At 43.4% G+C, this 23,407-nt stretch overlaps 1 protein-coding gene across 8 annotated transcripts in view; it reads left to right on the top strand.

Moving 5' to 3' along the window:
• Positions 1–22,446, top strand: part of LOC132209041 (dystrophin-related protein 2-like) — a 156,928-nt gene extending 134,482 nt beyond the window's left edge. For 2 of the 8 annotated variants that reach the window (XR_009445116.1, XR_009445111.1), the window contains 2 exons: positions 17,643–17,722; positions 22,055–22,423. Coding sequence is in view for 1 of the 8 variants with exons in the window: in XM_059644252.1 (XP_059500235.1) it covers positions 22,055–22,177 (123 nt within the window). In the remaining 7 variants the exon portion in view is untranslated. Of the gene's footprint in view, positions 1–17,642; positions 17,723–22,054 lie in introns of all 8 variants that reach the window. The other 6 variants (XR_009445117.1, XR_009445118.1, XR_009445119.1 and 3 more) reach the window with 6 other exon arrangements.
• The last annotated feature ends 961 nt before the right edge of the window (positions 22,447–23,407 follow it).

The raw sequence follows: 23,407 nt of genomic DNA, 5'->3' as shown, positions 1-23,407 counted from the left end.
TGCGACACACCACCTGTCTCTGCCTTTGGAAAAAGACCATTTATTCCTATCCTTTGATACTTGCTGACCAGTTTTATTTCCATCTCAGTATATTGCGACAATCCCATGGGCTTTAATTTAAAGCACTAATCTCTTGTGTGGGATTTTGTTAAAAGCCTTCTGAAAGCCCAAAGAAGCCACATCTAGTGGTTCCCCCCTCATCAACTGAATGAGTTACATCCACAAAGAATCCCAAAAGATTGTCAAGTATGATTTCCCTCTATCCCTTTCATAAATCCATGCTGTCCCTGTTTGATCTTGCCACAGTTCAGCTGTTAAATATTTTATAGTAAAGAGACCTGAAATTCCTCCACCCAGAGAATCCATTGTTCCTGGTATTATGGCAGGGTGTGGGAATGTCCTTCGTTGCCTGAGGAGCCTGGTACCGCTAGAGAAACCGGGTTTCAAAACTTATGAAGAAATGGTAGGAATAGTGGCAGCTGAGAGATGAGCACCAACACAGACTCACAACTGCCATTGGTGCGAAAGAGCACTTCAATCAACAGCAAATTGCTGGTATAAATTAGTCGTATGCAGAAACTGCGGCAATAAAGGGCCCATTGAATGGGTGTGTTTGAGAAAGAAATATGAACAGTGTACAGCAAAAGTACTGAAAGTGAAGAGTTGGAAAAAAATCTACATGTAACAATGACAGCATGGATAATCTGCTAGTTTCACTGGGAGGACCATGGCTGGAAAAAAAATCAAACTCAGTTGGGTTGAACTAAGTTGCTTGTCAGATTCTGAAACTGATTCATTGCAAAATTCTAAAGAAGCGTGCAATTATTTTCATCGGGATCTGGGAGACATGGAGAAGACATCTGTCGAATTGAAAATCAAGTGTGAGAGTCCAGCAAAATGTTGCAAGGCAAGATCAGTGCCTCGTGCAATCAGACTAAAGCTTGAGGCAGAATTAAACCTACTTGACAGGGCTCAGAAAGGATTTCCAATGATGTTGCCAGGGTGGAGGATTTGAGCTATGGGGAGGCTGAATAGACTACTTTCCCTGCAGTTTTGGAGGCTGAGGGGTGAACTTGGAGGTTTATGAAATCATGAGGGGCATGGAGAGGATGAATAGCCAAGGTCTTTTCCTTCGAGTAGGGGAGTCAAAAACTAGAGGGCATAGCTTTAAGGTGAGGGGGAAAGATTTAAAATGAACGTAAGGGGCAACGTTTTCCAAGCCGAGGATGGTGTGTGTAAGGAATGAGCTGCTGGAGGAACTGGCGGAAGCAGGTACAATTAGAATATTTAAAAAGCACTTGGATGGGTACATGAATAGGAAGGGTTTAGAGGATATGGGCCAAATACTGGTAAATGGGATTAGAAAAATAAGGATATTCTGTTCACGTAGATGAGTTGGACCAAAGTGTTCTGTTTCCATGCTGTACGTCTCTATGACACTATGACCATAATTGAGTGACACTGGTCAAGATGGGAATCCTTGAATCCAAAAATGATTGGCCCACACCTATCATTCCACTGATAGATGGAGTATACATCTGCGCTGCTTACAAGTTCGCTACTAATCCAGCACTATGTGCTGAGCAGTATGCTTTGCTTGTAATCGATGACCTACTTGTTGGACCAGCTAGAGGTCTGCTTTTCAGTAAGATTGAACTTAGTCAAATCTATCTCCAGATTAATAGAGTTCCTGAGTCACGGAAATACTTGATTATTGTAACACGTAAAGTAGTATTCAATAACAAGAGATTTCCATTTGAAATCCATCCTTGCTTGGATTATTCTAACATGCCATGGATCAGATTTGAAGTGGATTGAAAGGAGTCTAGTGTTGCCAAGACAATATTTTACTCACAGGGAGAACCTAAAAAAGAGCACCCTCACAAGTTAGATTTGAAGAAGTGAGGAAAAATGACTATGATTTTAAAAAATAATTTCCATACAATACTAAGGCCATATCATTGATGCCGTGGGATTATACAAGCCCCCTTCAAAAGTAAAAACTGAAGTTCACTGTGGGATGCTGTAAATCAGAAACTGAGAGATTGCTGAAGGATTTTAGATTACCTTTGCCAAATGAGTTGACAACGAACAGTCCCTATGTAGACATTTTCTACTTCGAGCAAGTAGGGAACACTCTGGCAACGGTAGGACAAATTAAGAGAGACAGTCAAAATGACCCACGACTACGTGAGTGGTGGGTGTGGTACTGCAAAGGGAGCAACCGGAACTGAAACCATTTGTCACGTGGAAGCTAGAACTATCTATACAAGGAGGAGGTCTCCTGTGGGGAATGAGGGTCATCACTCCATCACAGCTAAGGAAACGCATGTTTAAAGGTCAGGATCGGGATTCCCGGAAGGTATGTTGCCTCCCTGGTGCCAGGGTCCGGGACGTCTCCGATCAGGTGTATAAGGTTCTAAAAGGGGAGGGCGAACAGCCAGAAATCGTGTTACGTATTGGCACTAATGATAAAGCCAGAAAAAGGATTGAGGATATAAAAAGTGATTTCAGGGAGTTAAGATGGAAGCTGCAAAGCAGGACGAACAGAGTAGTGTTCTCTCGTTTACTACCGGTGCCACGAGATAGCGAGGCGAGGAACAGGGAGCGGGCGCAGCTTAACACGTGGCAGCGCAGCTGGTGTAGGAGGGAGGGCTTCAGTTATGTAGACAATTGGGATGCCTTCTGGGGAAGGTGGGACGTGTACAAGACGGACGGGTTGCATCTGAACTGGAAGGGGACCAATGTCCTGGGTGGAAGGTTTGCTCGAGTAGTTCGAGACGGTTTAAACTAGTATGGCAGGGGGTTGGGAACCTGAGCTGTATACCAGAGGGGAGAGTTGATGCAGGTGAGGCAGTAGCAAGAGGTAGACCAGCTAGTGGGAAGGATTTTCCTGGGAAGGAACCAAGGGATCAGTTCAAGTGTGTTTGCTTTAATGCAAGGAGTATCAGGAATAAAAGTGATGAACTTAGAGCATGAATCAGTACCTGGTGCTATGTTGTTGTGGCCATAACAGAGACATGGGTTTCTCAGGGGCAGGAATGGTTGCTGGATGTTCCAGGGTTTAGAACATTTAAAAAGAATAGGGAGGGGGGAGAAAGAGGAGGGAGTGTAGCACTACTAATCAGAGATGGTATCACAGCTACAGAAGCTTCCATTGTCGAAGAAGATCTGCCTACTGAGTCAGTATGGGTGGAAATTGGGAACAGCAAGGGAGTAGTCACCTCGTTAGGGGTTTACTACAGGCCCCCCAATAGCAGCAGGGAGATTGAAGAAAGCAGAGGTCGGCAGATTTTGGACAAGTGCGGACGTAGTCATGTTGTTGTCATGGGTGACTTTAACTTTCCCAATATTGATTGGAACTTCCTTCGAGCAGAAGATTTGAATGGAGCTGTTTTTGTAAGGTGTGTTCAGGAGGGTTTCCTAACTCAGTACGTTGACAGGCCGATGAGGGGAGAGGCCATTCTAGACTTGGTGCTCGGAAACGAGCCGGGGCAGGTATCAGATCTTGTGGTGGAGAGCATTTTGGTGATAGTGACCATAACTGCCTCACATTCTACAGAGCTATGGAGACGGAGAGGATTAGGCAAAATGGGAGGATATTTAATTGGGGAAGAGGAAACTATGATGCGATTGGACATGAGTTAGGAAGCATGGACTGGGAGCAGTTGTTGCATGGTAAAGGCCCTATAGACATGTGGAGATGGTTTAAGGAACAGTTGTTGCGAGTGAAGAATAAATATTTCCCTCTGAGACAGGCAAGAAGGGGTAAGATAAAGGAACCTTGGATGACGAGAGCGGTGGAGCTTCTAGTGAAAAGGAAGGAGGTAGCTTACATTAGGTGGAGGAAGCTAGGGGCAAGCTCAGCTCTAGAGGATTACAGGCAGGCGAGGAAAGAGCTCAAAAATGGTCTGAGGAGAGCCAGGAGGGGGCACGAGAAAGGCTTGGCAGAACGGATTAGGGAGAACACAAAGGCATTTTACACTTAGGTGAGGAATAAGAGAATGGTCAAAGAAAGAGTCGGGCCGATCAGGGATAGCATAGGGAACTTGTGTGTGTGGAGTCTGAGGAGGTAGGGGAAGCCCTAAATGAGTTTTTTGCTTCTGTCTTTACGAAAGAAACGAACTTTGTAGTGAATGAAACCTTTGAAGAGCAGGTGTGCTTGCTGGAATGGAGAGAGATAGAGGAAGCTGATGTGCTGAAAATTTTGTCAAACATTAAGATTGACAAGCCGCCAGGCCTGGACCAGATTTGTCCCCGGCTGCTTTGGGAAACGAGAAATGCAATTGCTTCGCCACTTGCGAAGATCTTTGCATCCTCGCTCTCCACTGGAGTCGTACCTGAGGACTAGAGAGAGGCAAATGTAATTCCTCTCTTCAAGAAAGGAAATAGGGAAATCCCCGGCAATTACAGACCAGTAAGTCTCATGTCTGTCGTCTGCAAGGTGTTAGAAAGGATTCTGAGGGATAGGATTTAAGACCATCTGGAAGAGCATGTCTTGATTAAATGCAGTCAACACAGCTTTGTGAGGGGCAGGTCATGCCTCACAAACCTTATCGAGTTCTTTGAGGATGTGACTAGAAAAGTTGATGAGGGTCGAGCTGTGGATGTGGTGTATATGGACTTCAGCAAGGCATTTGATAAGGTTCCCCATGGTAGGCTCATTCAGAAGGTCAGGAGGAATGGGATACAGGGGAACGTACCTGTCTGGATACAGGACTTGGATGAGGGGATTGAAGGATGGGTCAGCAAGTTTGCAGACGACACGAAGGTCGGAGGTGTTGTTGACAGTATAGAGGGCTGTTGTAGGCTGCAGCGGGACATTGACAGGATGCAGAGATGGGCTGAGAGGTGGCAGATGGAGTTCAACCTGGATAAATGCGAGGTGATGCATTTTGGAAGGTCAAATTTGAAAGCTGAGTACAGGATTAAGGATAGGATTCTTGGCAGTGTGGAGGAACAGAGGGATCTTGGTGTGCAGATACATAGATCCCTGAAAATGGCCACCCAAGTGGACAGGGTTGTTAAGAAAGCATATGGTGTTTTGGCTTTGATTAGCAGGGGGATTGAGTTTAACAGTTGTGAGATCTTGTTGCAGCTCTATAAAACTTTGGTTGGACCGCACTTGGAATACTGCTTCCAGTTCTGGTCACCCTGTTGTAGGAAAGATATGGATGCTTTGGAGTGGGTTCAGGGGAGGTTTACCAGGATGCTGCTTGGACTGGAGGGCTTATCTGACGAAGAGAGTTTGACTGAGTTCGGACTTTGTTCATTGGAGAAAAGGAGGAGGAGGAAAGGGGACCTAATTGAGGTATACAAGATAATGAGAGGCATAGATAGAGTTGATAGCCAGAGACTATTTCCCAGGGCAGAAATGGCTAACACGAGGGGTCATAGTTTTAAGTTGGTTGGAGGAAAGTAAAGAGGGGATGTCAGAGGAGGGTTCTTTACACAGAGAGTTGTGAGAGCATGGAATGCGTTGCCAGCAGCAGTTGTGGAAGCAAGGTCATTGGGGACATGTAAGAGACTGCTGGACATGCATATGGTCACAGAAATTTGAGGGTGCATACATGAGGATCAATGGCCGGCACAACATCGTGGGCTGAAGGGCCTGTTCTGTGCTGTACTGTTGTCTGTTCTATGTTCTAACTTTGGATTGTTGGACTCAAAGCATTGGCTTTGTTTTCTCTTCACTGATGCTGCCAGGCCTGTTGAGTTTTTTTGTTTCATAATCAAGCTTCTGCTTTTGAACATTTCAGCCTCCTGGTCGTTCTTGGAACTGAATAGCCTTCCCACTTATTTTTATGTCATCTGCAAACCTGGCAATAGTATGTTTGCTTCAAGTATATAAGTCAGTAATATTTTGACAATAAGTATGGATCCAGCACTGATCCCTGTGGTACTCCATTAGTTACACCTCCCTTCAGCCCAACTAACACTTCCGCCATCTACGATCCGACCCCAGCACCCAAGACATTTTTCCATCCCCACCCTTGTCTGCCTTCCCGAGTGACTCCCTTGTCCACTGCACACTCCCCTCCAATCCCACCACACCCAGCACGTTCCCGTGCAAACGCAGGAAGTGCTACACTTGCTCCCACACCTCCTCCCTCACCCCCATCCAAGGCCCCAAGATGACTTTCCATATTAAGCAGATGCTCACCTGCACATCTGCCAATGTAGTATACTGTATCCACTGTACCCGGTGTAGCTTCCTCTACATTGGGGAAACCAAGCGGAGGCTTGGGAAGCGCTTTGCAGAACACCTCCACTCGGTTCGCAATTTCGTGAGAGAGAAAAAGTTTGAGAGGTGACTTCATTGAAACATATAAAATAATCAGAGAGTTGGAGCCTTTATCCTTTATCCGGCAAGCACGAGGGGGCATAGCTTTAAATTGAGGGGTGAAAGATACCGGACAGATGTCAGTGGTGGTTTCTTTACTCAGAGAGTAGTAAGGGAATGGTACGCTTTGCCTGCAACAGTAGTAGATTCACCAACTTTAGGTACATTTAAGTCGTCATTGGATAAGCATATGGACATACATGGAATAGTGTAGGTTAGATGGGCTTCAGATCAGTATGACAGGTCGGCACAACATCAAGGGCCGAACGGCCTGTACTGTGCTGTAATGTTCTCTGTTCTATAAACACGTACACCCCCCAGTTGCGAACCATTTTAACTCCCCCTCCCATTCCTTAGACGACATGTCCATCATGGGCGTCCTGCAGTGCCATAATGATGCCACCCGAAGGTTGCAGGAACAGCCACTCATATTCCGCTTGGGAACCCTACAGCCCAATGGTATGAATGTGGGCTGCATAAGTTTTAAAATCTCCCCCTCCCCCACTGCACCCCAAAACCAGCCCAGCTCATCCCCTCCCCCCACTGCATCCCAAAACCAGCCCAGCTCATCCCCGCCTACCTAACCTGTTCTTCCTCTCACCTAACCCCTCCTCCCACCTCAAGCCACACCTCCATTTACCACTTACTAACCTCATCCCGCCTCCTTGATCTGTCTGTCCTCCCTGGACTGACCTATCCCCTCTCCACCTCCCCACCTACACTCTCCTCTCCACCTATCTTCTCCTCTATCCATCTTCGGTCCGCCTCCCCCTCTCTCCCTATTTATTTCAGAACCCTCTCCCCATCCCCATCTCTGATGAACAGTGTCGGCCCAAAACTTCAGCTTTTGTGCTCCTAAGATGCTACTTGGCCTAGACAATAAAATATGAGGCTGGATGAACACAGCAGGCCCAGCAGCGTCTCAGGAGCACAAAAGCTGACGTTTCGGGCCTAGACCCTTCATCAGAGTTTATTATCTTGGATTCTCCAGCATCTGCAGTTCCCATTGTCACTGCTACTTGGCCTGTTGTGTTCATCCAGCTTCACACTTTGTTATCTTGGATTCTCCAGCATCTGCAGTTCCCATTATCTCTCCCTTCAGCCCAACTGCCTATTTTCTATTCTTTGACCAATTCTGAAAACATGCTAATATACTATCCCAAAATTATGTGTTTTTTTTCTCATATTAGGTAAACTTAGGGCGATATTTTTTCAAGTGCCATTTTAAAATCCAAACACAATACTTCTACTGGTTCTGTTTTATCCATCCTGTCTGTTACTTACTCAAAGAATTTTTAAAAAATTGTCAGGCACAATTTCCCCACCATGAAGCCATGCTGACTTTGCTTGATTATATTATCTACTTCCACAGTTATGGACTAGACCAAGTCCCCAACACATATGTATCAAGGAGATAACCTAGACTCCAACTTTTATTTAAAGACAAGTCTCGGGTGCTGTGTTCTAGATGTAAATCGATTAGGCACACCACTCAGATTTAAGCAAAACCACTTTCCCCCTAGTTAAAATGCAAACAAAAGAAAGAAGAATTGAGATTAGTTTAACTCTACTGGAAAACTTAATTGAATAATATATTACTTAACTACCAAACAACAACTGTTCCAATATAATAATATCCCATAAACACACCTTGGCAAAGACAAAGTCAGTAAAACAGATTGTCTCACATGATTCTGGTCACAGAAAGAGAACCCCTGCTTTTAGCTGTAACGCAGAGAGAGATGGGGAGATACGGAGAGAGATAACAGCTTCCACGGCCAACTTCAAACCTCAACAACTGTCGAAATCTAAACTAAAACCTTGGTTCTGTGGGAGCCTGACATGACCCATTCATACTGAGATAGTAAGAACTGCCGATGCTGGAGAATCTTGGATAACAAGGTGTAGAGCTGCATGAACACAACAGGCCAAGCAGCATCAGAGGAGCAGGAAAGCTGATGTTTTGGGTCGAGACCCTTCTTCGGAAGTTACCCATCCCCAAGGCCTCTCGAGCTGTTTATTGGTTTAGAGAAGAACACAAGCCAGGACAAAATACACCTCTTAAAGCCATAGTATTGCCAGACCACATGACCTGCTGTTGCATCTTTTATAACAGACTGCAATATTTTCCTAATGAGAGGTTGCCTATTTTTTGTCATCCTTCCTTTTCATATGAAGTTGTTACATTGGCAGTATTCCAATCTACTGCTTGAAATGTTCCAGATTCCCGGGATATTTGGAAGATTACTGCTAGTGCATCCAGTATCTCTGGAGCTACATCTTTTAATATCCTAGTGCAGGGTACATCAGGTCCAGGATACCTATTGACCTTTAGCCCCATTAGTTTCCCGAGCACCTTTTCTCTGGTGATATTTCCTGTCTGCTTTTTGTACCTTGTTAAGTAAGTAATTTTGAGATTGTATTTGTTTCTTTTGCTATGGAGACTCATATGAAGTAATTATTTGTCTCATTTGCCATTTCCTGATTCCCCATTATTATTTTTGCAGCCTCCATTCTTTAAGGGATCTGCGTTCTCTTTGACCTCTTCCTTCCTTTTCATTTGTTTAAATAAGCTCTTATTGTCGGTTTCTTTTCTATTTCTCGGCTTTGAAATCTTTCCTTATTTCTGGTTTCCCACTAACCTTGGGCACTGACTGTTGAATTGGCAGAACATTGGAGAGAATGCTGAGGATATGGAAGTTTTGGTCTGGTGAATAGTACTCGACATGGTGCTGTTGCCCCCACTCCTGCTCAGGTGTCTCCCAGTTGAAATGCCAAATGGGACCCTGCCCATGCTCTTCACAGCTGCCCTGCAGCATTAAATGGCTGGAGGCAGGACATGGGGCGCCCTCTTGGATGGAAGTTCTACCTTGTAGAACTCCTGGCCACTTAGAGCCCAGAAGAGTCTGAAGTTGCTGATGGCTGGATGGCAGGTCCCGGACTAGAGGTGCGGAGTGGTCGAGGGTTGTTCGGGGTTGTTGAAACGTTGGATGAGAGTTTAAGGGCGTGAAGTGCCTTGGATCAGGCCAAGGGGCCTGTGGATGAGGATCCCCTACCAACTCAGTTTTTCGAGGCTGGATTGTGCATGTAAAGCTGACTGCCTTCCTGATTGACATCTATCTCCTTACGCAATAGAGGGGATCCCTTAAATTGCCATCAATTAGTCTCAGGAGGTCAAAGGATAGGCAGGCTGCTTGACAGTTCCCCAGAACTTCCACACATGTACACACAGTGCCCTCCAGATTTTATGTGTTTCTTCCCACTTTCGTATCTGTGGGATGGGGCTTTATAATGTAGCTCATGCAGTGCTAAAACAAAGAAGTTATCCTGAACCTTGAAATAGGACTGGAATGATACACCCAAATCTGGTGACTAAACTTCAAGAGTAATAATTTTGGTAATATTGAGTAATAATGATGAAATTTACCCAACTTGTTTTAAGAATGTGACATTTGATCAACAAATTTAACTAATGCTATTTTCATTGGAGTACAGGGGATTAATAAGTAGTGAATGGAGACATAAAGGATTATGATTGGTTGGGATAAGATAAACGTGGAAAGTCTGTGTTCCCATGGCTGATGGATGATGTTACAAGGAGAATGGAATACATTGATGTTTTGGGGAAAAGATGTAGGGGGATGTTAGGAGGAATTTTTTTCAAGCAGTGAAGGTTCATGGGCCAGGATCTTGCTGCCTGTGGAAGGGTTAGAAGCCGAGAAAATAAATGATTTCAGTCACATGAATGCATATCTCTGGGAGCTTCGTTCCTCATATTGCCATTAGATTTTATTTATGGAGGTTCTGTTATATTTAGAGTGGTTTGACTGGCATTCGATGTTTTGACAAAGTTTGCCAGATTTTGTTGGCATCATGTGAACTAACATTGAATTGATACTTGCTTAACTACTAATTATTTTTGGTAGACGCTGTAGAACATACCATATGTATGACAAAATAGCAAAATTACAAGAGAAATCTAGTTCAAAACCGAGGTAACAGAGCACCTTTTTAAAATTAACAAGAACATATAATTAACACACTTAATAGCTGTGGCATAGTGTGATTTAAAAGAATGCTGATGACCAGAAGTGAAATAAGGGTTGTAAGATCCACTATTTGAAACGGAGAAAGAGCCAATTAGATTGTACTTTGGATTTGGATGTAGTGAGAATGAACATCGCTTGAAAAAGATGGATGTTTCAGGTTAAATTGTTCTGAGTCCTGCTTCATAAATACAAAGGAGGGCTTCATGACATACAAAGCTACTGTTCCTCCACCATTGTTCTGCAGGAATTACTGAACCAAACAACAGTATATGACCAGCATCACTGACGGTTCCCTCGTTGGATTTGACATGTTGCATTTGAGAAGGAAATGGCCTGTTTCCATCATTCCAGAGTACTTTTGTGAATCCTTGTATTTATTTCTGGGCCAAATACAGGAATTAATTTTATTTAATAGCTCCAATAAGTTAAAACTGTAATCGAAGTTAGTTTTCTTCCTCCTTTGTCGTGTATCTGTTGGAGTTGCACACAGCACAACGCGTCTTGGCTCAACACAAATTGACACAAAATGAGCAACTTCTAAATGTGACTGAAGTAATCAACCGTTTAATGACCATTTATGATGGTTTGGAACAAAATCACAAGGACTTGGTCAACGTGCCACTCTGTGTCGAAATGTGTCTGAACTAGCTGCTGAACGTCTTTGATACCTATGTATGATTTACACTTTAATGTAGTAAGTTTAGATTGTCCTAAGGTGCACTAAACTGCATGCGACATATTGGATTTTGATATGTACAGGATCAGTTAAGTAAATGTGAAGATTGTCGACTGATTAAAATCAATCCGAGTATTGTTGACATAAGGTTTCAGTATGTTCTAGTTTCATTTCAGTTCAACAGATAAAGTAGTTGACAGTTTTAGCGACTTTTGTTTTAAATCAATAAAATTGAAACTGATATACTTTTGATTCCATTTGGTCAGATCTGCCCAGGATCATGTAGACATCTTGACATTCTGATTGTAATGCTCTTCACGGTGACAAATGTTAGTGCTAGAGAATGACGTGTATAAAATACACAATATGAACATCATCCAGTTAATGTCAAGGAATAAACGGCCAGATGTAGAATAAATTTTCATATGACCCTCAATCTCATAGAGTCATACAGCATAGAAACACCATATCTATGCCTACCAACAAACACCAAGCTGCACTAATCTCATTTGTCAACACTTGGTCCAGAGCCTACTTTGACCTAGCATTTTAAATGCTCATCCCAGATGCTTTTTAAATGTTGAGAATACCTGCATCAAAAACCCTCTCAGGCAGTGTGCTCCATATGTCTGCCACTTTTTAGATGAAAAAGCTTTTCCTCAGACTTCCTCCAAAGCATTTAATCCTCACCTTAAACTTGTGCCATCTGGTCTTAGACACATGTGCCATGGGGAATGGATTCTCACCATGTATTCTGCCCGTGCCTGTCATAATTTTCTATGCGTCAATCAGATCCCCACCCACACCTCCGCCTCCTCTGCTCCAAGGAAAACAAACCCAGCATACCAGTCTATCTCATAACTGAGACTTTTTAACCTAGCCAGTATCTTGAAGAGCATTAACTGTGCCATTGTGGTATTTTCCAGGCTAATTGTCCTTCAGCTTATCTCAGTCAGATTGTTTAGTAAACTCCATTCCGGAATAATGTTATGCACTTCACTTGGAAATGTATTAAGACTGTGACAGTATATTGGGGAATCCTTGCAAGCGGAGAGAATTTTATTTTCCTTCAGTCCAAGCTGGATATAATTCTAGGACTTGGAGATGAAAGTCCGGGGTTAATCTTTCGGTGTCCTTCTCTGCACCCGACATGACCTCCAATTTTTCATTTGTATAAAGTTGAGCTTTGTCTGCATGAGATGTGTTCCAATATTAAATCATTTTTGCGACTGTCAATTTTGACATTCTTCATTTGGTGAGTACCCGTCATATTGATTGCAGCTCAAGTTCCTTCTGGATGTCAAAACCAAAATGTTTCATTTTGCAGTAAAATTGCAGACATTGAGCAGAAATTCGCGCTAGGGAGCACAAAAAGGCATAGATTATTTCTCAGTACCACCCTCATTAATAATTATTCCCTTTTTCTACCTGCCAGACAGGAACTAGATGCTGAGAATTACCGAAATGAAATTCAGAGTGGGTGTGTGGTGCTTCCACATTGCTCAATGCTCCTCTGGATCCCCAACTTGGACACTAGTCACCAGCATCTCCAGCCACACCCATCAGTAGCACCCCATGTCCACAGTTTTGACATGTGGCATGTTCCAGCCTCAGCACATCATGGCACATCTCAGATCTGCTTTCAGTACTCTTCTGTACTTCATTGCTGAATTTTGGATTGCAGCAGCCCCCCTCATTGCAGTGCTGCTGCCAGGGCACTTTTATATGCAGGAACAGGCACCCATTCGTGTATTGGGCCACGTTACACATCAGGACACCTTGCTTGAGCTCTCCACTCTCATTTTGTCCCCGCATGAATGCTAACAGCTCCTCTGCCTTGTCTTCATTTGCCTTGTCTTTTTATGGGTTGCCCCCTCTGCCACATCTCACAGACTCATAATGCTAGTATATTGATTAACTTTTTGGCATCGAGACCAAGCCAGACAGCTTGTCATGTTTGTCAGCAGTCATCAATCAAAGGAGTGGAGGTGTTGCCGTTCAGCACCGTGATATGTTGATCTCACACCTGCAGCATGTGCCAGCTGCAGAAGCACAGAATGCGTTGCATTGTCTCCAACCTCATGGTCATGCTTCATGTTCTGAGGGGAATGGTCTCCAGTCAAGGGAGGCAGTTTCAGGCAGCAGATCTAGCTAACTCCAGGGCATTGTCTGATATCACTCGAGGGGCTTGGATGCAATCAGTTGGCTGCTCAGAATGATCATGGTCAGGACACTATCCTCATAGGTTGTGAGAAGTCAAACGTTAGACACCTCACTACCTGTGTTGGCTCTTTCTGCCCTACTGTGGGCTGTTTTTCCTGGAATGAAACAAAGGGAGGGATTGAGTGAGATGAAATGAGCTGGTGCATTTGTTAGTGCTCATGTATGTTTGGGAAGGGAGGTGAGGTCTCCTGGGTGAGAGCAAGAGGCACAGAGAACATACAGGAATAATAGCCTTGGGGCCTCAAGTAGACGAGAGCAAGCGAAGACAGACATTGAATGCTTTGGTGAGAATGGTATTACATGAGCTGTGCTGAAGGGTGGTGCAGAATTAGAGAGAGTGTGAATGTGAGGTAGCACAGAACAATGAGGCTCTTCTTCTGTTGGAGCAGGGGTCACTGATCTTGCAGCAATGCTGGATGGTTCTTTTGGTGGTTGAGACTGCATTGACACTGGACAGCCTCAGATGAGTCTGGCCGAGTCTTGTGTCATGGCCTCCTGTGCTTGTCCTTGGGAAAGAGGACAGTTCTGCACTGCACCAATCCATCCACCAGGACTTCCAGGTCCCTAACTGTAAAATAAGGTGCTAATTTCCCCTTTCCTACCCTGTCTGGGACAAATGCTATGAACTGTACAAGGCAGTTCTGGATTCTGAGCATTTTACTGGTTCACAATAGCCTTTAAACATGGCACTAGTGCCAGTAATACCAGGATGGTCCAGTTACGATGAGTAGGAGAACTAACTAGCATCGGCTGAGAGAGGCACAATAGGAGCATTGTTGCCAGTTATTGAATAGGTTTGCCACAACAGCGTGAGAAAATCTGTTCGGTCTTTTGGAGAGCTACTGTCCTTGCAGTGCAATAAAAATGACACTGAACTGATTCATTCCAGTGTTTTAGACCTGAAGATTTAAGAACAGAATTAGACCATTCAGCCCATTGAGTGGGATCAATCATTCTCAATCCCATTCTCCTGTGTCCATACTAAGCAAGAACATATCTATCTACGCCTGAAATCAACTCTGACTTGGCCTTCACAGGTTTCTGCATCAACGAGTTCCACAGATTCACAACTTTCTGACTGAAGAAATTCCTCCTCATCTCCATCCTGAAGGGTAGTCCCTTTGACTCTGAGGCTGTGCCCCCAGGTCCTGGTCTCTCCTACTCGTGGAAACATCATCTCCATGACCACTCTATCCAGGCCTGAATTACCTTCAGTGTGACCCCCTTCATCCTTCTAAACTCCATCGAGTACAGACCCAGAGTTCTCAGCCATTCCTCACATGACAGTCCCTTCATCGCCAGGATTATGTTTGAGAACCTCCTCTAGACCCTGACAAAGGCCCGCACATCCTTCCTTAGACAGATGGCCAAAAACTGCTCTTAATATTCCAAATGCAATATGACCAGAGCCTTACACAGCCTCAGCAATACATCTCTGCTCTTGTATTTTTGCCGTATGGAAATGAATGCTGACATTGCATTTGCCTTCCCAACTGCCAACTGAACCTGCATGTTAAAAGAATCCTGAACTGGGGCATCTTTGTGCTTCAGATTTCTGAAGCCTTTCCCCATTTCGAAAATAGCCTATGCCTGTACTGCCACTTCTCTACAGACTCTCTGTGACCTCCCCACTTCCTCAACACTACTTGCCTCAAGTTGATGAGGGTCGAGCTGTGGATGTGGTGTATATGGACTTCAGTAAGGCATTTGATAAGGTTCCCCATGGTAGGCTCATTCAGAAGGTCAGGAGGAATGGGATACAGGGGAACTTAGCTGCTTGGATACAGAATTGGCTGGCCAACAGAAGACAGCGAGTGGTAGTAGAAGGAAAATATTCTGCCTGGAAGTCAGTGGTGAGTGGAGTTCCACAGGGCTCTGTCCTTGGGCCTCTACTGTTTGTAATTTTTATTAATGACTTGGACGAGGGGATTGAAGGATGGGTCAGCAAGTTTGCAGACGACACAAAGGTCGGCGGTGTCGTTGACAGTGTAGAGGGCTGTTGTAGGCTGCAGCGGGACATTGACAGGATGCAGAGATGGGCTGAGAGGTGGCAGATGGAGTTCAACCTGGATAAATGCGAGGTGATGCATTTTGGAAGGTCGAATTTGAAAGCTGAGTACAGGATTAAGGATAGGATTCTTGGCAGCGTGGAGGAACAGAGGGATCTTGGTGTGCAGATACATAGATCCCTTAAAATGGCCACCCAAGTGGACAGGGTTGTTAAGAAAGCATATGGTGTTTTGGCTTTCATTAACAGGGGGATTGAGTTTAAGAGTCGTGAGATCTTGTTGCAGCTCTATAAAACTTTGGTTAGACCGCACTTGGAATACTGCATCCAGTTCTGGGCGCCCTATTATAGGAAAGATGTGGATGCTTTGGAGAGGGTTCAGAGGAGGTTTACCAGGATGCTGCCTGGACTGGAGGGCTTATCTTATGAAGAGAGGTTGACTGAGCTCGGTCTCTTTTCATTGGAGAAAAGGAGGAGGAGAGGGGACCTAATTGAGGTATACAAGATAATGAGAGGCATAGATAGAGTTGATAGCCAGAGACTATTTCCCAGGGCAGAAATGGCTAGCACGAGGGGTCATAGTTTTAAGCTGTTTGGAGGAAAGTATAGAGGGGATGTCAGAGGCAGGTTCTTTACGCAGAGAGTTGTGGGAGCATGGAATGCGTTGCCAGCAGCAGTTGTGGAAGCAAGGTCATTGGGGTCATTTGAGAGACTGCTGGACATGTATATGGTCACAGAAATTTGAGGGTGCATACATGAGGATCAATGGTCGGCACAACATTGTGGGCTGAAGGGCCTGTTCTGTGCTGTACTGTTCTATGTTCTATGTTCTATGTTCTATGTTCTACTTGCCTCTCCACCTATCGAAATGTCATCTGCAAACTTAGCAACAACCCCCTGTGGACAACAATACCATTAGTTCCTTTGTCCAGATTGCTAATGTATAACGTGAATGGCTGTAGTCTGAACTCTGATGACTGTGGAACTCCTGTAGTTGCTGGCTGCCATCCTGCAAAAGACCCTTTTATTGCCACTCTCTGCATTCTGCCAGTTAGCCGATCCTCTATCCATGCCAGTACCTACTCCCTAACACCATAAGCTCATTTTTTTTATTTTGAAGCGTCCTGTGTGGCACCTTGTCAAAGGCTTTCTGAAAATCCAAACAGATAAAGTTCAATGGCTCTCTTTTGTTTTTACTCACTGGTTACATTCTCAAAGAATCTAACAGAGACCTTCCCTTGACAAAGTTGTGTTTTCTCAGCCCAATTTAACATGTAGTTCCAAGTATTACCATGTCCTTCCAAGTACTCTCCGATCTCATCCTTAATAATGGATTCTAAAATCTGACCTAATGACAGGCTAACAGGTTTTTCTCGTCTTTTAATTTCTTGTCTTTTGCCTCCCTCCATTTTAAACAGGGGTGTTATATTTGCCATTTTGTACTCCTTTGGGACCCACCCTGACTCCAGTAATTCCTGAAAGATCATCAATACCTGCATGGTCTTCTTACTTATCTCCTTCAGAACTCTGGGGGGCAGTCCATCTGGTCCATGTAATTTACCATCTTCTCGGAATTATAGAATTCCTACAGAGCGGAAAGAGGCCATTGGGTCTGCACCATCTCCGTCAAGAACATCCCACCAAGACCCAGCCCTGTACTGTGTCCCGGCAAGCTCACATTTGCCATGGCTGATCCACCTTGCCTGCACATCTTTGGACTGTGGATGGAAATCAGAGCACCTGGCGGAGACCCGTGCGGACATGGGGAGAATGTACAAATTCCACACAGACCCTTCAGCTTCCCCTGTACCTTCTCCTTAGTGATGGCCACCGCACTCACTTCTGCTTCAGACTCCCTTAAAGTTCTACTACTGGTGCCTTCCAACCTGAAGACTGATGCAAAATACTTGTTCAGTTCCTCTGCCATTTCTTTGTTCCCCAACACTACTTATTTGGCCCCTCTTGAAATTTTCTTTGGATTTACAGGGGTGTTTTACGATAACAATATCTACTTTATTGTGTTGACAAATGGATTGTTGAGATGATCACAGAAACAATAAGCAAAATTCATCAGTACTCTCAATTAACAATCATATATATATTAATATCACAATCAATGCATTTCCATCAGGTAAGCACGTAACTGGATCTTTCTAACCCGGCAGTTTTCACTTTTCATTTCTCAGATTTCACTCTCAGACAGAACAGTTGATGTAGTCACACTGTTCGTTAAAAATAGCATCCACTGTATTTTTCCCCATGTTGTAGCTCGTGGATTTGTGTAACCTTCATGTATAGAATCTGTGTTCATTTTCAAGGAATTTATTACTTTCGTGATTTCAGGTGTTACATTCAGAAGGGTACCATGCTGCAATTCGAGCCTGCTGTTTCCAGAGTAATCCCAATGTGGAAGATTTTAAAAAGTATGTAAATTTCCCTAATTTACCTGTCTTTTAGATCCAAACTGATGAAGACCACGGTCCAGGTTTCTGTTCTTAACAAGAATGCCTATTTATTGCAAATGCATGGATTCTCACTACAGACAGATATTTACAAAGATTGGACACATATATGTACAAATTAAAACTGTAAGGCCCCTGTAAACTCATCTTCCTGCAGACAAACTTCGAGGGGAGAAGGATAAAACATGGATATTATAGGTGGAAAAAAATTCTAAGTCAGCTGTTCAGTGGTCCCTGTTCACAGGATTTGCGAAGATGATCTTGAGGATATAAAACAAATGAATAAATATCCCAGATTGACTTATTATCTATTAAAACCTGTGTTGATGATATGGCATTGCTATGATCATAAAGTAGAACATTGTCCAAGTTCCTGTGAGCATTACCGTAGTTTTCATTTGTATTCTCCATGTCGGGAACATAGTTAATTTGTACTTTACTGACTAAGTGACCTTTGCTCATCTACAGTTCAGTTGCAAACAGGCAATATTTTATTATTCTAATTTCGTAACTTTGGTTTGGAATTTTGTCATGGGAAATGTATTTCACTTATGCTCCTCTGCGTAATTGTAGCCAATCCTCCATTGGCAAAGAAGCACACAACTACAGCAGTTAATAAAAGAAAGAACTGCATTTATGTAGCATATTTTATGGTCTCCGGTATAAAAAGTACTTTATAGGCAGCTAAACTACTTTTGAAATGTCGTCACTGATGTAGCATAAGAAAACATGTCGTATTTAAAATAGTCAGAAGTAAAGAAAATGAAATAATAAAGAAATAGTAAATAGTAAAATGAATATGAAATTATGAATGTAAAGAAATATAAAATCTTCAGCCCCTTGCGAGTGGAGACATAGAATCAGGAGATGCAGAGTCAGTATGGAGCCTACCAGGGAGGAGGCAATTCTGGATCTGGTGTTGGGCAACGAACTGGATTTGATCAGGGACCTCGAAGTAAGGAAGCCATTAGAGGTAGTGATGATAATATGATAAGTTTTAATCAGCAATTTGAGACAGAGAAGGGAGAATCGGAAGTGTCAGTATTGTAGTTGAACAAAGGGAACTATGGAGCGATGAGGGAGGAGCTGTCTAAAGTTCAATGGTTCAATACCGTAGCAGGGATGGCAGTGGAACAACAATGGCAGGTATTTCTGGATATAATGCACAAGGTGTAGGATCAGTTCATTCCAAAGAGCAAGAAAGATCCTAAGGGGAGGCAGGGACGGCCATGGCTGACGAGGGAAGTTAAGGACTCTATAAAGATAAAAGAGAAGTATAACATAGCAAAGATGAGTGGGAAGCCGGAGGACTGGGAAGGTTTTCAAGAGCAAAAGAAGTTGACTAAAAAGGCAATACGCAGAGAAAAAAATGAGGTACAAAGGAAAACTGACCAAAAATATTAAGGAGGATAGTAAGGATAACAAAGTGTGGAGCTGGATGAACACAGCAGGCCAAGCAGCATCTCAGGAGCACAAAAGCTGATGTTTCGGGCCTCGATGAAGGGTCTAGGCCCGAAACATCAGCTTTTGTGCTCCTGAGATGCTGCTTGGCCTGCTGTGTTCATCCAGCTCCACACTTTGTTATCTTGGATTCTTCAGCATCTGCAGTTCCCATTATCAAGGAGGATAGAAAAAGGTATGTGAAAAAAAAATGGTTAAGACTAGAATTGGGCCCTTGAAGACAGAAAAGAGTGAATTTATTATGGGGATCAAGGAAATAGCAGAAGAGTTGAATAGGTACTTTGGATCTGTCTTCACTAGGGAAGACACAAGCAATCTCCCAGATGTAATGGTGGCTGAAGGACGTAGGGTAATGGATGAACTGAAGGGTATTTATATTCATCAGGAAATGGTGTTGGGTCTGAAGGCTGCTAAGTCCCCGGTACCTGATGGTCTGCATCCCAGGGGACTTAAGGAGGTGGCTCTAGAAATCGTGAACGGATTGGTAATCATTTTCCCATGTTCTACAGATTCAGGATCAGTTCCTGCAGGTTGGAGGGTGGCTAATGTTGTCCCACTTTTCAAGAAAGGAGGGAGAGACAAAACAGGAAATTATAGACCGGTTAGCCTGACGTCAGTGGTGGGAACGATGCTGGAGTGAATTATAAAAGATGAAATTACAACTCATTTGGATAGCCGTAACAGGATAGGTCAGAGCCAGCATGGATTTACGAAGGGGAAATTGCGCTTGACTAATCTTCTGGAATTTTTTGAGGATGTAACTGTGAAGATGGACAAGCGAGAACCAGTGGATGGAGTGGACCAGGACTTTCAGAAAGCCTTTGATAAATTTCCACAGAGGAGATTAGTGAGCAAAATTAGGGCACATGTTATTGGGGGCAAAATACTGAGTTGGATTGAAAATTGGCTGTCTGACAGGAAGCAGAGAGTAGTGATAAACGGGTCCCTTTGGGAATGGCAGGCGGTGACCAGTGGGGTACCACAAGGTTCGGTGCTGGGACTGCAGCTGTTTACAATATACATTAATGATATAGATGAAGGCACTAAAAGTAATATTAGCAGATTTGTCAATGACACAAAGCTGGGCGGCAGTGTGAAATGTGAGGAGGATGTTATGAGAATACAGGGTGACTTGGACAGGCGAGGTGAGTGGACGGATGCATGGCAGATGCAGTTTAATGTGGACAAATGTGTGGTTATCCACCTTGGTGGAAAGAACAGGAAGGCAGATAACTATCAAAATGGAGTCAAGTTAGGTAAAGGGGAAGTACAACGAGATCTAGGTGTTCTTGTACAGAAGTCAATGAAAACAAGCACGCAGGTACAGCAGGCAGTGAAGAAAGCTCATGGCATGCTGGCATTCATAACAAGAGGAATTGAGTATCGGAGCAAAGAGGTCCTTCTGCAGCTGTACAGGGCCCTGGCTTACAAGGATGAGAGGGGGTCTGATTGAGATGTATAAGATTATTAAAGGATTGGACACTCTGGAGGCAGGAACCATGTTTCCGCTGACGGGTGAGTCCAGAACCAGAGGACACAGTTTAAAAATAAGGAGTAGGGCATTTAGAACAGAGTTGAGAAAAAAACTTCTTCACCCAGAGAGCGGTGGATGTATGGAATGCTCAGCCCCAGAAGGCAATAGAGGCACAAGTCTCTGGATCGTTTCAAGAAAGAGATGGATAGAGCTCTTAAAGATAATGGAATCAAGGGTTATGGGGATAAGGCAAGAACAGGATACTGATTGTGGATGATCAGCCATGATTATAATGAATGGTGGTGCTGGCTCGAAGGGCTGAATGGCCTACTTCTGCACCTGTTGTCTACTGTAAAAGTTAATTGTATAAGATTGATTCAGACGGTCCCATATTTCTGGTGTTGGCAGCTTGTTCAGATAGGGAAAAGAACATGGTTGATCTTGATGAAGGGCCTAGGCCCGAAACGTCAGCTTTTGTGCTCCTGAGATGCTGCTTGGCCTGCTGTGTTCATCCAGCCTCACATTTTATTATCTTGGAATCTCCAGCATCTGCAGTTCCCATTATCACTGGTTGATCTTGATTCTGCTCCTGTTTGTGACACAGTAGCCTCTTCGAGCAACAATTCTTGAATGTTGATGGGACATTGAAACGCAGGTAGATTATCGTGATCACTTGTTGAAAATGGATAGCAGCCAGTAGTTCTCTTTGCTCTCAACCAGTGACCAGTAGGCAATGGTCAAACAGTACGTAACCCAGAGGCCACAAGCCCCCCTGAGACATGATGTCAGTTGAGTCTCGTGAATAACTACCCGCTCATGGACTGTCTGCCGATAAAGCATGGTATTAAATCTCACATACACTGCTCTCAACCATTTTAATCGAAGTATTTATCACTCGTTGTATAGAAACAGATCACACAAACTGAAATGGCATATGCGCAAATACCAACATAGAAGTTCTATATAGTAGCATTTTGTTTAAAGTTGTATTTATAAAATGAAAGGGTGAAATATTAATTTTCACAAATCATATTAAGGTGCTATAGAAATCTATGGAAGTGAGAAATTTGTTTTTTGATTCAATACATGTCTGACAAATGACAATTCAAAGAGATCTTTGTTTTAGCTCGAGTGGGTCGCGGAATCGTCCTCATTAGGGGCATTTAAGTGACTATTAGACAGGCATATGGATGGTAATATAAGATAGGGGTGGAGGTTTGATAGACCTGAGGTTTCGGGTAAAAGTTCGGCACAACATCGTGGGCTGAAGGGCCTGTACTGTTCGATGTTCTATGTATCTTATGCTGTATTCAAATCAGTAAAGTGAGTCAGTGACATTCTGCAATTTCCTTTTCCAGGGGTTGGAGTCGAAGAATCAGAGTGCTTTCTTTGAAAATTGTCTTGATCTGTCCATCCAAGCGTCAACTGGAGGAAAAATACAAGTGTCAGTACTAAATCTATCATTGCTGATACACTTGTAAACTGTAGGTTTAACTGGAGGTAAACTTTGTTTAATAAACTAGCACACTCAATAAACTGACAAAAATTACATACCAGATGTTTACTGTCTTCTCATAATCTCTGTGATGTCTGGTGAGGGTGCAAGTGAGAAGGCTCTCTGCCAGTAAGTTTTAGTTCACGCAAAGTTGCATCATTACTGAAGTTATTTATGCTGTAAATGAAGGAGAACAGTGATGTGTATATCCTGTGCATTATGTTCCTATTATCGAGTGTGTGTTTTTTGTGTGTGTGGACCTATTGATCAACTGGAATTTTTGATTATTCAGCACATTCCTGGGACCACGGGTGCTGTTTAACAAAAGGTTTGCTGTATTAGTATATTTCTGTATTTAGTCACTGCCACGATGAGTGTTAAATCATAACTTGGTCTGTGCAGAATGTGCACAGTGCATTCCTGCAAGATAAATGATGCGCTACATATGTATGATGCTATTGTTTCTCAAAGACACTAGCCTCAGCAGCTGTTTTTGTTCCCAATCATGTTTTCATCATTAGAATACTGGGAAAAATATTCAGAAGTGTGGTATGACTCTACTGCTCACTTGCAGCAGTGATAACACTTAATGTGAGGTCATGTTTTTGCCCATTTGTTGTTCTGTTGGTCAGCAATGTAACTCACAAACTAATGGGCATATTTCATTGAAAACTGATACATATGAGTATGGTCCAAGGAAGAACTGATTAGTTCTTGACAGATCTAGATTTATTTCTCTATTTTCTAAAGCATCTGTTAAAATTGGTAGGAACGGCAAATGATCATCTTTCTGGAATATTGTTGATTGATTTAGAATGTTGTGGATTGTGTCAGCCCTGATAGTAGAATTTGTCATAACTATCAAAATATGAGCAGATTTTTGAGAGCAGATTATCAAATTGGCCTGAAGCTTTCTCAGTGAGATGGAAGCTTTTAATAAAAGGATTTATTTTGTCGGCCTTGCATTTACAAAGAATCAGTCAAGTGGAGAAATGCCTCAAAGAAAAGCTGTGTAATTATAGACTCATGGATGTTTGGTGCACAGGAGGAGGCCGTGCGGTCCGTAGTTCCTGCACTGCTCAACAAAGCTCTGTCTACATTGAACTCACATGGCATTGATTTCCGTTTTGATTGTTTGGCCCATAGCCCTGGAGCCTACGGCAACACAAGTGAACATCTAAATACTGCTTAAATATTCAGACACTTTCTGAATCAG

This window comes from Stegostoma tigrinum, unplaced genomic scaffold (genome assembly GCF_030684315.1).
Source record: "Stegostoma tigrinum isolate sSteTig4 unplaced genomic scaffold, sSteTig4.hap1 scaffold_63, whole genome shotgun sequence".
NCBI classification, from domain to species: Eukaryota; Metazoa; Chordata; class Chondrichthyes; order Orectolobiformes; family Stegostomatidae; genus Stegostoma; species Stegostoma tigrinum.
This window is presented reverse-complemented; position numbering and strand designations above follow the sequence as displayed.